The following is a 19,502-nucleotide window of genomic DNA, read 5'->3' as shown; positions in this document are numbered from 1 at the left end:
CAAGACTCAGTCTCACCAAATGGTCCACATTTTGGGGGCACATTCTCCAATAAAAATCTTCCTCCCATGTCAATCTGATCTCACACACATTCCTTATTTATCTCTCTTCATTATCATCCAAGCTTCCCTTTTTCAAATCAGTAATATCTGTTTGATCTGGCCCCTCACTTACCTGATTTTTCAGACACACCCTATATGGAGACAGCACAGTATGTCGTAGAGTCACCGGAGTGGAAACCCCAAAGACCTGATTTGAATCGAATCCTAATGCCACCATTTGCCAATGACATTCCTTCTGTAAATCACTTTAAAATTGTTTACACCTCAATTTCCTTACCTATTACACTTGAATTTCCTTGCACCACTTTTGCAGGGCCAGTTTACAGACTAAAGATAATTTCTATAAGAACTCGGCACATGGAAGTTGCTTGATAAATAAAATCTATTATCATAACTGAACCATGAAGTCTTTTGTTTGTTTGCATGCAATTTTTGTGTGTGTGTGTGCTCTCATATGCTAGATCTTCACTTAACAAGTATTCAGAGACAAACAAGAATATTTATATCTCTATATGTGCCCAGTTAACTGTTGGCCATTGAATACTGCAAAATTGAGATGCTACTTCATTAGGGATACATCTGACAGTAAAATTGAATTTCTACTTCTTAAATAGAAAACATTCATAGCTTAATGTGTGCTGGGTAGATGACTGATGATACAAACTACCTGCCTCACTTCCCCCATCCTCCCCGCAAAAATAAAACTAAGAGATGCTGAGAACCCATCAGGATTCAAAAAGGTAAAGAAGCAGGACCAAAGACCCTGGAACAACCCTGAGCTCACTTACTGGCATCTCAAGGAAATCAAGCAAGGTTCTTGAAAAGTGCATGGGAAAATGAATGCGTACCTTGACTAGCAACATAGATTTTAAAACGCAGACAAGCAAGTGAGTAGTGGCACGTAAGCACTGGAAAAGAGCAAGGTGCCCAAAATGCTCTATCAGAACCAGGCTTTCTGGAGAGCACTGACATCATGGGCTGGAGGGAAAGTACCCTCCATAGTGGACAGAAATCAGAACACAATAATCCACATTTAGCCACTTGCTCATCTTAGGATTTTAAGTGAATCACTTCAGCTTCACGGACTCAGCATTATATGAAAATAGAAATGTTCCCAGCTCTACCTGACTCACAAGAGTCTGGGGCAACTAAAATAAGCTTCATGAAATGGCTCAAGAGTACAAAATGCTATGCAAATACAATCATTTACATATAACCAATCCGAACGCCAAGGGTAAGGGGTTTTTTACAAATTTTAAGATAGCATTGCTGAAAGGTCCATGTGTGACCAGCAGACATCACGTATCAATAATTTGCCAAACAAAGGATGTATCTGTTAATTCCCTAGTTTTTTTTTTTAATGGCTGCTTGGAAAATAACAAATTATAATTATTATTTGAGATGAATTAAACAATTAGGACATTTAAACATAAAACTACTAACACCTGGAGATTGGGGTACTAATATGGGTTGAGAACTCATGTTGTCTACTAATTTCTTAATCCTCAGTGGAATGAGAATACCATACCAGGGCGTTAGTGTGCGATTACCTCACAAGGGACCGTCTTCCTATAATACAAGTGCAATGAGATGCCTTAATAAATTTGTCTTCTGCATCAACAGAATAGATGACAAGTCAACAGAGATGCCATAGCAGATCTCAGTGGCTGAACTGAAGGAATAATTGCCTATATGCATAATATGAAAATCTGCATGATTTAATTTCACAAAGGAATTAGGAAAACAAATATTCAGCTCTGTTGAGATTTTCCTCTGATCATTTCATTAAGGTGGCTCATTATTTTTTGGCCTTTAAAACCAGGGAAAAATTCTAAAAAGAAACATTTATAATTTAAATTATTGCCACAAATTATGATAATTTTCCTTCCTACCACAACCAATAAGTGTTATCTGGGCACTGATATTTTCCAAGGCCATAGAGACTTCCTCACACACAATAGAAAACAAATATTTACTGAATGAAGGTACAGAACACAAATACTTCCCAGGCCATGAGAATTTCCTTATCAATGCTTTCTTAAATTCCTAATACATGTTAAATATGAGAGTACTTGATTTAAAGTTAACTTTTGAAATGACAGACAAAGTAACAATAAACCAGCCCTGATTTACAGGGTTTGGAATTAGAATACAATACAAAGCATACTAAAATCAAGTGCATACTAAAATCAAAGCATACTAAAAACAAGAACATTGAGAAGGCCAGGGGGTGTCAGAAGAAAATCAAACAAAGTATTACCAGGTGCTCCCTATGTCAGAAATACCCTTGGTCAGAACCACAACATCAGAAGGTCAGTGAAGTGGCCAGAAAGGAGGAGCTTTCAGGTCTAGGAATGAGCTGAGAAGTAGAGCTTATGGTCTATTTTATTTGCTATAATCTTTTTTTTCTTAATCAGTGAAGAATCTTAGTCTCAATTTAGTTAACACTTTTTTATTAGACCTTGCCTCCTTATTTGAGCACCTGGAGAAATAAATATTCACATGCTTAAGAACAAACAAAAATGTACTAATACTGTATACGGATATGCTCTGACCAATTTTTAACATGAATAATGGTTTCTTCAACATCCATTTTAGATGTTGGTAACACATGTCCAAACAAAGGTAAGATGTAGGTTTCTATACAAAAAGGGAAGACAGAAGAGTTAATCTATAGCCTCCAAAGTACAACACCTCCAATAATCTATCTGGACTAATATGGTTTGACTGCCTAAACAGAAAGCAAACCTAAAACGAACATGATCTGTATTTCTGTTGTGGAAATACACACGAAGGTCAAATATGTAAGTATAATGGAAGATCACCTTTGCCAGAGTCACTTGGAATTCACTTATAAAAATGCATATTCTTAGGACCCAGGCCTCTAAGTCTGGGGTGGACTCCAGGGATCTATATTTTAACTAGCTCCCCAGGGTAACTCTCAAGCACCCCAAAATCTAAAAACCAATGCTATTGGTTAAAAAAAAAAGTTAAAACAAAAGAACTTTGGAGAGTTATTTCCTATACTTGTTAATACAGACACTAGAAACAAAAGTTGAACTGGAAAGAGTAAAGCATATACTGCGGAAGTGTGTAACAGTCAATTTAAGAGGTAGTACAATTAAAATCTGGTGAGTGCGTATGTTCCACACTAATGAAAATCTTCAACCAAGGTGAAATGATGCACTGTCACAAAGAATGACTGGCTCTTAGACAGAGGCACAGGGTGGTGTGCCCAGATGTGAAGACACACTTCTTCCAAAGGGGTTGGCAACTATCAATTTCATTCTTGATACAACACAGAGTATCAACATTAGCATCAAAGATGATTCCATTTGGAAAGAAGCCTAAAAGACATTTCCACCCCACCCCCCAAATAACAGTAAAGTAAAGCATCCATGAAAGAAACCTAATCCATATTTAAAAAGGAAAAATAATAGATCAAGCTGTTGGTGACTTCCCCCTTATAAGTGAGCAAATCCTAACCAGAATGATCTATAAAAGATTTAACAGTAAACAATTAAAGAGGCAAACATTAGACTCCTGCAGAGACACAGTTCCAAACCCAAAGGTACTTAAGGCCATAAAAAATTGTGTTCGCATCTCCAAAAACCATAAGGAGTTCATCTTTGTTCTATGTTCTGTCAGTTTAGGGGATAACCATCTATTGACATAAAAGGCCACAACATGAAATGGAGACTTTTTAACAACTATAGATGCGCTTTAATAAAATATGTGCATTCTTGAAAATAGGTAATTTTTTTCTTAAAAAGAATGAATATCCCTGCATTTTTTAGCAGGGATCTGAGACAGTTGTAACTGAGATTTACATTTCCTGTATACCTTCAAATATCTACGATAGGCCTTTTCTACATTGCCTGACATTAATAAACTCTATGTTAAGAAAATCATAGGCCACAAATTAAAATATAGTTTTAACATGTGTCTTTAAGGGGCTGTAGGCTGAAATTTTTGATTATTTAATGATTTAAAGTATGTGTGTATGCACATGTGTGTGTGAGGTTTCTGCTCCACCAACTTAACAACTGATGTCATCTAAAACTTGTAGATTTTATTGTATACCATTTTCTTCAAATGAGGATTTAAAATAAGTACTAGCATTGATTCCTAGGACTACTATGCGTCTGGGCTGTCAGTGGAGTCTCCAGACAGTGTTGAAGCTAGGACCTTAAAAAAAAAAAAAATCAACCTACAGGTCTAACATTTGTGTTCAAAAATCAATTTTACAAGTGCAAGATGGTAAGCAGTTCGTCTGAAAAACACCCAGGAGTTTTAGTTAACCACAGACTGAACAGGAGCCAACAGAATGATGTAGCCATAAATAATGCCAATTCCATTTTGGGCTGCACAGAAGTGCTGCATCCACATCAAAAGCAGGAAGAATGCCTTTGTAGCGTGCGTCAAGACACACAAGGTATTAAGTTCAGTTGTGGAGGGAACCTCAGTTTCCTCTCTCTAAAGGTAAGGGTAAACCAGAATGCTCAAATGCTGCTGAAGAAATTGTTTGATGTTTAGCCTGGGGCAGAGGAGATTTAAGGAGCCAAGGCGATTATGTTCAGGTATTTGAAGGATCTCTAGAATGCAAGTTTCCTATGACAGGGAATTTGCTTGTCTGTTGACCACCATTGCCTGGTTCCTTGAAAAAGGCCTACCACGTGACAAAGATTCAACATTACTTGTTGAATGAACAAATGATTAAATGAATGACCTCAGAGCATAAGAGAATATGCTAGTTCTGTATGGTGCCAAAGATACCAGCGGGTGAAAATCTTAGAAACATATGCTTCAGTTAAACTTTTTAAGAAATCACTTTTTAACAGTTCGAGCTATCCAAAGATGGAGCAGACTTTGCAAAGGAATGATCTCCTCCTCATGTGGGGGAAGGGAGGGGCAGTAGTATTCTTGCAGAAACTGGTTAACCATCTGTCAAGGATGCTACAGCAATGAAAATGCTGTTTACATCATTGAATACCACAAGGCTTTCATTTTTATCCTCTCTGCCATTTCTGTAGAGGAAACTTCTTCTGACATAAAATCAGCAAGCTGAAATGAAGGGTTTTTAACCATTTTAGGAGTGACTCAACGGAATGTGTTACCGTGGTTCCAAAATGCAGGTACATAAAAACATCTGTGGAGCTTGTCAAAAATACAGATTTCAAAGTCTTGTTTCTCTAGTCAACTCCATGATATTGTCCTAGCAATTCTCTCCTCTCTTCTGCACCATCACTCTTTCCCTCCCCGCTGGATACTTTATCCTCATCATACAAACATTAACTCCCATCTTTAAAAAAATTCCCTTGGTTGATCCCACTGCCCTCATTAAACTATCACCCAATTTCTCTCTTTTTTTTGATGAAAAACTCAATCCACATATATATATACACACACACACACACACCCAGCTTCACTCCTCCACCTGACTGCCTAGCACACTCAAATCAAGCTTTTGATCCTTGTCCCCAACAGTTTTTTATCAAAGATATGTTACCTCTATGTTGCTAAATCCAATGGTGAATTCTTAGTCTTCATCTGAGTTGACCCTTGGGTAGCATTTGGCACAGATGATCACTCACTCCCTTCCTTTGAAACATTCCCTTACTTGCCTTCAAAGACATCCCATCCTACTGATTTCTCTCCTACCTCACTGATCACTCTCTCAGCCTCTCTGACTTCCTTATACTCGAGTCCTCAAAGGCTTCATATTTAACCTGTTTCTTTTCTTTGTTTGGTTTCTTCTCCTCACACTCAGCTCCTTAGTGATTTCACCCTGTGTCATGGCTTTACTTGCTATTGGTACACTTCCCCCCCCACTCTGCAGCCTGGCCCTTTCCACTGACCCCAGACTCATATCCAAATATCTCATTGACATTTCTGACCTTCAACTCAACAGATTCAAACTGAGCTCCTGATTTTCCCTATCACAGTAAGTAACATCCTTCCCAGTGTTCAGACAAAATACCATGGGGTCATCTTGAACTCCTCTTCCTCACCAGACATCCCATCCCTCATATTCTGTCAGTTCTATCTCCAAACATATTCACAGAATGAAGTTAGGCCTCTCTGTAGACAACAATTAAAGCAGACCAATGACCAAATATAAGAGCATTTTAACACCATAAAAGTCTTAGAAGAAAACATAGAGAAAAATCATCATGACCTTGGATTTTGCAACAGATTCTTAGATACAGAATCAAAAGCAAGAGCAACAAAAGAAAAATACAATAACTTGGACTTTATCAAAATTTAAATATTTTCTGCATCAAAAGACATTATCAATGAAGTGAAAAGACAACTATGGTTTAAATGTTTGTGTCCCCCCAAACTTCATGTTTTAATTCTCATCCCCAATGCCACAGTACTAGGACTTGGAGCCTTTGGGAAGACATCAGATCATGAGGGCTCTGCTAGTATTAGCATGTTTATAAAAAAGCCCCAAAGAGCTGCCTTGCTCTTTTTGCCATGTGAGGTTACAATGAGAAGATGGCCGTGAGGAAGCAGACCCTCACCAGACAATAAATCTGCCAGTGGTTTGATCTTGGACTTCCCAGCCTCTGGAACTCTGAGAAATAAATAATCTATGGCGTTTTGTTATAGTAGCCCAAATGGACTAAAACAACAACCTACAGAAGGAGAGAAAATATTTGCAAATCATATATCTGATAAGGGTCTGGCATCTGGAATATACAAATAATTCTTACAACACGAAATCAAAAAGACAACCCAATTAAAAAATGGGCAAAAAAATTTGAATAGACATTTCTCCAAAAAAGATATACAAATGATACATATAAAAACATACTCAACATCATTATCATTAGGGAAATGCAAATCAAACCATAATGAAGTACCACTTCACACCCATTAGGATAGCTACAATCAAAATAAATGTAAAATAACAAGTGTTGGTGAGTATGAGGAGAAACTCAAACCCTTGCACATTGCTAATGGAAATGCAGAATGGTTCAGCTGCTGTGGAAAACAATTTGGTAGTTCCTCAAGAAGTAAAACATAGAATTAATATGCAATCCCTTGATTCTACTCCCAGGTATACATCCAAAGGAATTGAAAACAGGTATTCAAAAAAGTACATATATATGCACGGTCATACCAGCATTAATCACAATAGCCAAAAGGTGAGAACATCTCAAATGTCCATCAACAGATGAATGGATAAACAAATTGTGGTATATATACCCAGTGGAATATCATTCGGCTATAAAAAAGAATAAGGTACTGATACAAGCTAGAACATGGATGAACCTCCAAAACATTATACTAAGTGGAAAAAGCCAGACACAAAAGGTTTGTGGGGCCAGAGGTAAGGGGAATCGAAGAAAATGCTTAAAGAGTAGAGTGGTTTGCATTGAAGTGATGGAAATGTTTTGGAACCAGATATATGTGGTACTTGCACAACATCATGAATGTCTTAACTGCCACTGCATTGTTCACTTTAAATTAGTTAATTTTATGTTATATCAATTTTTTTAAAATTCAGAATCCAACCCCTTCTCCTACCTACACTGCTACCACCTTGGCCCCCGCCACCAGCTTCTCTCACCCGGATCATTGCTAAGATCCTACCTGGACTCCCCTTCCTCTCTTGCCCCTTTGGTCTGTTCTCAACACCACACACAGAATGATATCGTTTTCAAAGTCAGAGCATGTCCTTCCTCTGCTGAAAACTCTCCAATAGATCTTCAGTTCCTCATAGTCAAAGCCAAAGTCCTTACAATGGTCTACAAAGCCCCACACAAAGTAGCCCATTACTGCTCTGACCCCAGCTGACCTCATCCCCTTCCTTTCTCCAGTCTGGTTAACCAGGCTCCTTGCTGCTCTGCCAACACTGCAGACACACTCCTGCCTCAGGGCTTTTGGACTTGCTGTTTGCTGTTTTTAATGCTCCTTCCCTAGACATCTACAGCCCTTGGACCATCACCAGCATCAGTTCTTACTCAACGGTCTCCTACACAATGACGCTAACCCTCACCATCCTATTTAAACTGCAGAAGCACATTCTCCCTAGTTCCTTCCTCTGCTTTATTTTTCAGTGTTTTAGCCATAGCTTTTATCACCATCCACCATACAGTGTCTATTACTTATTTATTGTGTTTATTTTCTACTCCCCACCAGATGCTTACTAAAGAGCCTAAAACGACAAAGAGTAAGGGCCTCTCTGATCTTAAAAGGATAGATTTTAAACCATGTGGGTGCCCGTTTGCTAATATGTTTGTACGTGTGGTAGATGTAGAACCGTGACTTGCTTTCTTTAACACATATCTCCTGGCTGCATGTTTGTGAGGGAGCAGACCTCAGCTACTCCAAGTTACTGAACGCCATGAATAACTGTGAAAAGACTTTAAAAAAAAGTGACCACTCACACTGCCTTATCTCGGTTTGCAGCGCTGCATTAAGAAAGCTAGACCTAAAATACATCAAAAGGAATAGAAAAAATTCCAAGTATTAAATAAGGTCTAAATGGTTACAATGAAAATAAGGCTGAAAGTTCTTGGTTCCTGTATTGATCTCATTATATAGTTAATTATTCTTAAACAAACAAAATTTACCACACGATTTAAAAGAAGTTCTCCACCCCTTAAAATGTACACCGTTGCCTTTCGTTCGTTCCTCCTTAGAGTTTATCATCAATATCCAAGAGATCAATCTCTATACTTGGTGCCATTTTCCACAATCAATAGGAAATCAGTAAAGTGCAAGGACCTGGCTGGCTTTATAAACAAGATGTGTATAAACCTATTTTTCACATATTTTAAAACATTTACATATTCAATGACAAAAAAAGATTTATCGAAATACATAAATAAATAAAACCAAACGCCATGGGTTTATAACAGATTAATACAAGCCTCTTTCTCGATCCAGTAGTACACGTCATACAAAAGTACACAAATTATTCAAAAATAAAGCAGTTGTACAGTTGCATAGTCCTTCTAAACTAATAAAAATTATTTCAGTTCTGTTATCTAAAGATGCCATACTGCAGCTTCCTCTGACCATGTTAATGCAGACAAGCCTCAATCAGTAAGCACACTAATCTAAATCAAATTCCATCTAGTTGAAAATAATCATCATGCGCTGCCCAGAGATGGTGAGTATGAATGGATTACTGAAAATATTCATGGTAATTGCAGATTGCTATTTATGTTGACCAGATTTGGAGGAGTTTACTTAGTGAAATATCTAAGCATGCAGACCACCAATGCAAAACACACAGGAATATCATTCCTGACATCCACACTAAAAACAGCCTAGGATCCTCTCTGCAATGTCATGGTGCGGTTGTTATTACATAATGTCAGGTACACTGCTGGTGACAAAATGAAAATTTATGATTGCAGTTACTTTACTTTCAAGAAATAGGCTATCACAAGAGTTTTTTTTGTCTAGTTCAGTGGAGTGTAAGTTAAATATTAAGGACTAAATATTAATACCATCTTCCAAAGCCCTAGATTTTTCTGCTTGTAAACAGGTATGCACAAATCAATGATAATAACTGAAAAATATTTTTTAATTATAGGGAATATTGTTTAACTTATAGTTCCCGATTCACAAATATATCTAGTAACATGCAAGTTATGGTGGTAAGCGGGGAATAAAGAAGACAAGCTCCAAGATAAACTTGCTACAAAACACCTGGATAGTTAGGCTGGCTCCCAGGAGACTTCAACTTTCTCTGTGTTACACCACGATAGTTTTCTACCAGCACCATCATCAGAACTAGATTGGAAATCAGGAAACCTGGGTTCTTATTCCAAGCCTGCTGCTAACAATCTAAAGAGCTATATAATCACGGAAAAAGTCTATAACCTCTCTGCACTCTAATTTGCTTATTTGTAAAATGAGGAGGTTGGCGATAAATGCTTTAAAAACAGAATAGGAAAATGCAAGGTAAAAATGCCTACCTAGACACATTAAAATTGATCCAAATTTATAAAGGCAAACACATATATGCCACAAGATAAAAAAGGAATGTTTTTCACCAGAGGGGAAAGAGCAGAATGACAAAACATTATGAAATTAAATGATGATGAGGATGCTGAAAAGAACATACTTTTAGCCCTCTAAGAAAGAATCCTACAAAATGCAAAAAAAAAAAAAAAAAAAAAAAACTGTCAAACTCTACATTCCCTTTGACCTAGTAATTCTACTTTTAAACACAAATCCCCAAAGAAAATATCCCTAAAGAAAAATCAAAGTTCTCTAAAAAGAATCTCCATAGCAGCACTATATGTAAGAGAGAAAAACTGGAAACAACCTGTATGTTCAAAAATAGAGGCACAGTTAAGCAAAATCTGGTTTTGCTAACAAAATGGAACAAAGGCCTATATAGCTATTTCTTAAAATACTGAACTATCTTCAAAGAGTGGATTATTCATGTGATAGCACATGAAATATAAAGGTTGATCACAAAATATCCTCTTTATTATTTCACAAAAAGCATACTGATGAAAACCAGAAGAGAAACTGAAGAGATATAACCAGTTCTTTGAGGTTGTTTTTTGTCTAAAATTCATTACAATAGCAAAATATAAAAGGGGAGTGGGTAGGATGAAATGTTCTCCAAGCTGCGGTACAGTTTGTACATTTCATGCTGCTTCTATATAGTTCTTCTAAGGTGACTAACACCACCTTGTATCTCTATCTAATGCTTAATGTTTCTCAAGCACTTTCACAAAGATTACGTTACTTGCTTGAAAAACGATCAGCATTCATAGCACCGATACACCAAAATATTAAACTTTACTACCAAAAGTGTGCCAGATGTACCTCAGGAAACCATACCATACATATTGGTGAACCATTGTCTTCCTCTCCCTCAAATGTCATCAGTGGGAAATTTAAGGAAACATCTAGAATTAGGAATTATGATCCCAATGGGCTCATAAAAGTTCAGTTTCTAAAGTCATCCTTAATACCATAGAACATGCTATGAAGCAAATGCCTTAGAAAATTGTCACGTACCTCTTATGTACAATTACTTTTTTCCTTAAACACTATAGGCCATGAAGCTATGGCAAAAATGATCACCCTGGTTGTCCTAGAAATAGATTCCCTTCAGCTATAGTATATATAAGGTGAATGGGCTTAAACTACAGTACACAGAATTCACAGATATAATTATAGAATGGTACTTGGCTTCAGTGCAGAGACACAGCATTGGATTGTCATTCCACTAAAAACTCCAAAAAGATATAAAAGGTAAGGAACTAGAATTATGGTAAGAAACAATTCTCCAAAAGAAATATTAACTGGTGATAACATTCTAGTAATAGATGTTGATGCTCTACAAAAGTCTGTATAAATTTTCTTCCTCTCCCAAAATTATCTTTTCTTCTAATAAATATTTTAAAACAGTATGTTTTAATCTTTAAACTGCTTGTGTCCTTTAACATAGTCTGAGAATGAAAAGGTAATGGTGTTTTATGTGGAAAACTGTTAGAAAAAAGGCTACAAACTAAAACTGGAAACACATAGATATACCAAAACTGTAGAAATTCTACCAGAGCCCATCATAAACACTTCTCTCAGTAATGGCTAGAGTACAAAGTAAAAAATATTTTCAATCTTTCACACTTACAGCTTTAGCAAAATTCTCAAGTTTCTAGGTTATACTAAAAAGACACTGGCAAGAAGCTATATCCAATTTCTACTGTCACCAGCATTATCTAATAATTAGAACACAAGCTATCATTTTCAAAAGTATTCAACATGCCAAAGTCACTAATCTTAAGTCAATAGTTTCCAGTGACACAACATGTGTTTATTTGTAATCAACAAATTATAAGCTTTTAGGAAAAAGAATTACCCATTTAAAAATGAATCTCAAAAATGTTGCAAAAATGCAACAAATTCCACTGACATTTTTATCTGTCTGAATTATTCTATAGAGTTGTATAAATATATTTTTCATAGCCAAATAATATGTATAAAGCATGCAGAAGAGCTCTAAGATTTATACTAAGTTAAAGAAAATCTACACACTGTGATTTGAATTAAACCTCCATTATCCATTAAATGTGATAACAATTCTTTGTTAAGACAGATTAACTCAAAAACATTCACCCATTAAAATACCATGTAATGAGGCAGGGACAGGAGCATGCCTTTAAAAAAATTAAAAATCAACTTCAGAAAGATGGCACAGGTGGAAGCAAACACTAATTTAAATAGAAATTAAAATAAAACGTAACCAGCACTCAAGAACTTTAGCAGCTAAGAGGCCATTTACATTTCAAAGTCCTCTAGCCATGGTATTCCTAAGTATTGTACCATTAAAGTTTGTCAGTGCTGTGGAGACACTTCAATTAAGGCTGTGTGGTAGAGCTCTGTGTAAATTAATTAGTTGAGGTTACACAGATTTTCTAAAAGCAGCTCTCTAAAACAGCCTCAGAGATATGCAAGATTTGTGGGGAATTAGAATCTAAATACAACTTACTAATCAATTCTTCTTGCTTTCACATTTCAATGACATTTTGTGTAATAATAAATAAGCCCATGAAAATACTACTAACCAAAATTCTATTTGCTTTCAATTAGAGCTAAAAGAAGGGACTTTCAATTTTGCTTTTGATACTTAGGTTTTATTTCAGATTTCATCTAAACTTATTGGCAAGAGTTTCCATATGATAACTATAATGAACTTGATCCATATTTAAATGGGAAATGAGACTATATTTGAAATTCACATATGCTACAACTAAATCAGCTATCTAGTAATTGCTACAAACAATGTCATAACAAAAATACAGATTTCATGTTCCCGCAGTGAGACTTGTTAAATTTGCTTGATATGATTTAACTAAATATCAATGTTTGATGGGTTTTATCAAAGATAATAATTTTTTCTTTAATTCAAGATACTAAGTGAATTTTTACTGTAAGTAATTTTTTAAAACCATTAGAACTAGATGTTTGGCAAATATTATCCTTCAGAATACATAAAATGTATGCAGAAAAATAGTAATAATCAGTTGCACAAAGGTTTCCTATGGCAAATTTTAAAGGGAAGACATCTGAAGTTTTCAAGAGAACAGGGGACTTCTAATTATGTATATAAGAGATTCATGAGCTCTTCTGTAATCCTAAAATAAAGTCCCTACAGTCTCATTACAGTGATTGTGAAAAATTCATACTTGTTATACAGTGGAGATGATTTAGACTTTTATAATGGCTAATTTGTTTCATGAGCACGGACACTGTATGTACAAATATATCTTTTGAGATAGTACCACTGAGAAGAGGCTGTCCTTCATGCACATCCTTCGATAAGACTGCACTGTAAACATCTTCAGGAAATCCAGTCTTGCATAATGCGATTTCACCAGAAGCCTCTACAGACGCCTGCAACACAAGAAAAAAAAAAATGTGTGCAATGATTGCTACCTCCTTCAACTGAGAAACATTCCACTTGGCATAAAGCCTCATTTTTTCCAACTATCTTGTACAAACAACCCCTTTGTTTCTGAATGGTTACAATTAGAATGTAGAGGGCAAAGGGTTAATCATTTTGATAACTGGAGTAGAAGAAACAAATCCCACTTGTCTAGTCCAGTAAAATCTAAATAATACACATTCTAGCTTCTTCCAAGGGCTGAACATTTCCATTAAAATGGTCATTGTGACTGAAGAACTATCAAGTGGGCATGGGTTGGGGCACAGCCAAGTAAGTAGACTTTGAGCTCCACAAATCACCATCACTAACTTAACTTTTCAAGAAAAATGTATATGTTCAAGTATACAGATCTTTATTTTCTCATCTAATTCTCCATGAAGCTTCTTTCAATATGTCTTGTTCGTGAAAAATAATAAAATTATAACATACTTACTACAGGATATATAGTATTTTATGCCAAGTAAAACCAATCAATCAAAATTATATATTACTATAATTTGAAGGACAGGGATACATTAAAGATATAAGTAAAGCTTAATACAACTCTGTTTCGTTTTTATACATAAAATTAGAAAGTATCTATTGCCATCTTCTCTATCATCATATACAATTACACCATATATAACTACTCAGTGTGCTTAAAACTCAAGTCATGCCTACTACTATCCAGCCAACCCTCCAATCCACCAATAAGGATCCAAATACAGGAAGAGGAAGAGTCGACTGAGGCCACCCAAAGGAGGGATTCCACTGGTCACAGAGACAGCATTAGGAGCATTCTACACAGGTGGGGAGAATCAGAAATTGAAAGAAAGGAGAAGAGGAAGTCCCAGAAACTGGGAAACCTCCGAACAGTCATCTGGATGAAGCAATACACTACAGCTTCATAATTAAAGGACTACCTGAATTATGCATGTGAAATTTTGTAAATACTGATGTAACAAAAATCCAAACTAACATAATAAACTGTTCTTTTCAAATGTGAGAAAATATAGAATAAATTTAAACTTTATTAAATATTACACGGCATTTATTCTCAAAAACTATTAGAAGCAACAGTGAGATACTAGCTCAGACCCATAAAATTAGTAAACAGTTTTAATTCTGTTATATGCAAGAAAGGATTTTATCAAGTCAAGGATATAGAGGAACTAGCCACATACAGACGTGAGTAAGCTGGTACAGTCACTTTGGGGTATAATTTCGCAAATTCTAGTAAAGATGAATTTCAATATATCCTACATTTAAGTATATTCCTAGTGAAACTCCCCCATGAGTGTTCCTGTAGACATGCACAGGAATGTTCTCTGAAGCACAGCTGTAACAGCAGAAACTGAAAACTGCCTAAATGTCCATCAATAGCAGAATGGACTAATATATTGTCACTTACCCAAAAAAAGAATACTTAACAATATTAAAATGTAAGAACTGGAACTACACTTATCTACAAGGCTATCTCTCAAATGCAAAACAAAACAAAACAAAAAGTCAGTTTCTGCAAGTTCCATGCAAGACTGAGGGAGAAATTTAATCATAAATCAACTCAGGGTTAACTATTATCTTTAGTAACTTCAGAGACCTAGTTGTGTGACATCCCGAATTCAGAATGAGGGCAAAGCATACTGTAGTATGAATTTTGCAAAACAACAGAAAGCATGACTGATGATTCCATTTATATAAAATTTAAACACAAAAGATAATATAATGCTATGGACACATACATACGTAATAGGAATATAAAAATACATAAGGTAGTGATAAATACCAAATTTAGAACGGTGGCTACCCCAGGAGAATAACAAATAGGAAAGGCATCAGAAAATATTGTACAGGTGGCTTCAATTTTATCTGTAATAATTCGTATTTTTCCAAAAAGACTTTGAAGCAAACACGGCAAAATGTGAACAGCTGCATAGGCACATGGGCACAAATTATATTATCCCCTACATGTCCTATATGCTCTGCATATTTCACAACAAAAAAGAGAAAACATTAGGAACTAACTGAGAAGTAAGAAATGAGGCTTTCAACATGCATCAAGTGTGGGACACTGGGAGATATATTCTGACACGTGACACCTGTAAGCACCCAGCCACTTATACCGAGCTTGGCACAGAGCAGCACTCAGTAAGGGAAAGCTTTTGCTTTTAGCTAACCCGAACCCAGGGAACTCCCCAGTCTGCCATATAAAATGCACAAATGTGTTGTAAACCTGTGTTCCATAAACTTGTTAACGGTCTGCCTCTCCACATCTAGTCCAGGTTTCTAACAGAGGTGAACTGTGGCAGGTGCTAGCCCAGAAAGGTAGGTCGGGGCAGAGTTCCTCGGGGCAGCAGCCAGAAGCCAACAATGGAAGGCACCTAGCAAGTAGGGGTCACATTTCGTCCTGGGCTTTCGGGTTAAGACAGCCTGCAGTTTTATAGGTAAGCACCCAGAGATCAATGAAGTTGAAAGATTAGGGGAAAACAATAAGCTTTTCTTCAACTCTGCAACCTGTGTCTTTCTTCCCAGTGGATCTGCTCTAAGGTAGAGCAATCAGCAACACTGTGCTCCTGGTCCAAACCCACAGGAATGGGGGTTTCAGGGCCACATCGAGGTTGTCAGGAATAAAGTGGATACTCACTTCTGAGTTTCAATCACTGCCTTATATCATATCACATGTCCTCAGTGTACGACCCCTTCTTAACCTCTCTGTGCTCATTTTCCTCATGTTTGGAAAGGCACCTAACGGCACAGGTGGGCTGGGAGAATTACTGAAACAATGTTTGTAAAACACATCTCTAACACTGGCTACGAATATTAAATACCATCGATTACTTTGAATGATTTCATATTCATCTTAAACAGCTGAAACTTTTCTAAATGCTTCCTCCTCAAGACAAAATGGATCCTCAAAATAATATGCTCTGATTCATCTATAAGGTGTTTTCTCAAAGCCAGTCTCCATAAAATTATTAAAATATATTTCTCCCTATTTATTTATTATTAATTTCCTCTCTTAACTTTCAGTCCCAAAATAACAAAGTTAACAAGTTCAGAAAACAAACAGGAGGCACTCAAATGAACGTGATCTCCAACGTGGAGCTCGTGCAGGCTTACTCTGTGCCAAGCACGGCGCTGGTGAATCAATATCCCATTCAATTCTCCCAGCAACCCTACAAGGCTGCGGCTGGTCCTGGGTCTGAGATGGCCGAGTACAACAGAGCTGGTAAGCACGATCCACCCAGGGAAGCTGACACCACTCTAGCGATAATGGCTTTTTGGGCATTGAAAGTTCTCTATTCTAATCCATGGCTAATGCTTGAATGTTCTACAGCAGCGGTTCTCCGCTGGGGGCAATTTAGGCCCCCAGGAGACATCTCCCAATGTCTGGACACATTTTTGGCTGTCACTCCTGGGAGGGTGAAGCTACTGGCTTTGAGTGGGTAAAGCTGGGACGCTGCTAACCATCACACAATGCACAGCACGGGATCCACAGCAAAGAAGTATTCAGTCCCAAATGTCAACAGAGCTAAGGTTAGGAAATCCTGTTATACAACAAATACATGAAAAAGGGGTGGCCACCTATCCATTAACACCCCCAGCAGTGGGAAGGAAGCTCATTATTTCTTCAAATAGTCCATTAAACTCCTGTTGGAACACCACCCTTGAGAAAAGCCAACAACACCCAGCCCCTGCGGCTCACCCCCCACATGCACTGACACCCCTGCCAGGCCCAGGACAAAGCGCTGGAAGTTCAGAGATGAGAAAGAGGAACCCTCCCCTCAACAAGTTCACTGTGGGAACAAGGAGGAGGTTTTGAATAATATGTATTTTCCTAATATTTGAATAGTGCAGGCATTGGCAAGCTGTCTCTATAATGGCTAGATTGTAAATCAGGTTTTGTAGGCCACAGGATCTCTGTCGAAACTACTCGATCTGCTGCTGCAGTGCAAAAGCAGCCGTAAGTAATTGGTAAAAGCATAAACATGGTTTTGGCCATTCTAATAAAATTATATGTACCCCAAAATCCGAGTTTCATTTAATTTTCAAGTGTCGAAAGATGGTATTTTTCTTTTGATTTTTTGAAAAGCATTTACAAATGTGAAAAACATTCTTGGCCACACAAAAACAGGCAGGAAGCAGGACTGTAGTTTGCAGATCCCTGGAATAGTACTGTAAGTTCCATACAACATTGCCTTCTCACTCAGTTCTCACAATGTTCCCCTGAAGGGGGGCAGAATTATCGGCATTTTACAAATGAGCAAACAGGTTCTCGCACAGAGGTGTAGTGAAATACTCAAGATGTCACATCCTGGAAGAAGAGGCAGGATTCTAAACCTGCAGTCTTCCCGAGTACCACAAATAATTACAATACAATTCTTTCAAGAAATATGTACTGAGTGTCTATTTGCCACTGGAAACAGAGAACAAGATACAGCCCCTGCCCTTCCGGAGTTTAAGGCTTAATGCGGGACATAGGAATATGCGGAGGAGAGGAGGAGAGCCCAGGGCAGGGGGTCTAGGAGCCTTGCAAGCAGAGACCTGCAGGAGCAAGGCGCTGGAGGGTGGCAGAAAAGCCAGCCCAGGCGGTCACTGCTCCAGCTGAAACAGGGCAGCAAGAAACGGCACAGTGCCTGGGGAATTACAATGAGTTCAATGCCGCTAGAGTCCAAGAAGCAAGACAGGAAGTCAAAAAGTTGAGGCTGGAGGGTTAGACAGGGTTAGATCATAGACAGTTAGGGGCCTGGGGTTATCCTCTGGGCTGAAGGAGCCAGGGACAGATTTTAAGCACATGAGATTGGATCTGATAGAGAATTCTCTGATTGTTTTGTGGGAAATGTGTGTTTGTGTGGGGGGGTTGACAAGTGACAGATGGGAGACAAGCTAGGACACAGACATGAATCAGAGAAGCGGCTACAAGGAACGAAGAAGGGGACAACTTTATCCACATGTAGATAGTTAAAACTGGCAGGACTTAGTGAGACAGGGACTCACAGTGGGAAGAAGGAAGGGAATTATTTCCTCGCCCATGTTTCCAGCTGAGTGACCATGAACTTGGGTGCCACAAACCAGGGAAAATATCGCAAAATTATAACGTCAGGAACAAAGTGCTAAAGGACCAGAAAGAATGGGATGATAAATTTCCCCATGGAAGTTAAAGAACACCTCATAGCTGAAGTGGCATTTAGACTCTGACTTTAAAGATGATTAAAAATTTGCCAAGAGAAATAGGAGGAAGTGGAAAGGGGCATTTCAGGCAAAAGGTACAGCAGAACAAAGCCCCTGTTGATTTATGTCGAGCCTGCAGTCCACCAAAACCACCCTGGTCTTTTCTTACCAGGCAGCTGGTAAGCGATGGCTTCCTCCTCTAGCATCTCTCCTGCTGATTTGGGGCCTTTCGGGGCAGCAATTTACATTTAATCCTGCAAACTTGGATCTCAATAAATTAATAATTCCAGCTGGCTCTAGTCATTCCTCCCAGCTTTATGGATCAAGAAAGTCTAATGAGATGACTCAACGTCTTCATAAAGATGCTACTCAGATGCTAAAGACAGGGCTTGTCACATGCCCCAACATGGCCCTTCTCACCGACATGCACCATAAGCAGAGATCTTGAGAAGGACAGTCCGTGGAGCATCTGGAGCCAGCCTGCCTGGCCTTGAATCCCAGCCTGCCTGGCCTTGAATCCCAGCCCCATCCCTACTCTCTGTGAGACCTCAGAGAAGAAACAGTTCCTGCATCTGCATGATAAGAGTAATAAAGATAGTACCTACTCACAGAGCAGTATGTGAGGATTAAATGAGTTAATGAGTTAATGAGTAAAGCACTTAGAACAGTGTCTGGCACATGGTCATTTAATGCATTAGCTATTAGTCATAGTAGTATTAACACTATTAGAACAACATGAATCCAACTCATAGCATATCTGTCATACGGCCTAGTAGTTCCCAAACTTAGCAGAGCAATCAATCCAAGAGCAAACAAATCCAAATTTGTTTAAAAGACAGATTCCTGGGTCCCAATCCAA

General features: G+C 37.7%; 1 protein-coding gene across 1 annotated transcript in view; it reads right to left on the bottom strand.

Annotated features, from left to right (window-relative positions):
- Window positions 1-19,502, bottom strand: part of CDH2 (cadherin 2) — a 211,072-nt gene that overhangs the window by 169,951 nt on the left and 21,619 nt on the right. The window contains exon 2 of the mRNA XM_069468503.1: window positions 13,329-13,440. Within this exon, the coding sequence (XP_069324604.1) occupies window positions 13,329-13,440 (112 nt within the window). The remainder of the gene's footprint in view (window positions 1-13,328; window positions 13,441-19,502) is intronic.

Source organism: Eulemur rufifrons, chromosome 5 (assembly GCF_041146395.1).
Source record: "Eulemur rufifrons isolate Redbay chromosome 5, OSU_ERuf_1, whole genome shotgun sequence".
In the NCBI taxonomy this organism is placed as follows: Eukaryota; Metazoa; Chordata; class Mammalia; order Primates; family Lemuridae; genus Eulemur; species Eulemur rufifrons.
The sequence above is the reverse complement of the archived record's forward strand: the minus strand, read 5'-3'. Positions and strand labels throughout refer to the sequence as shown.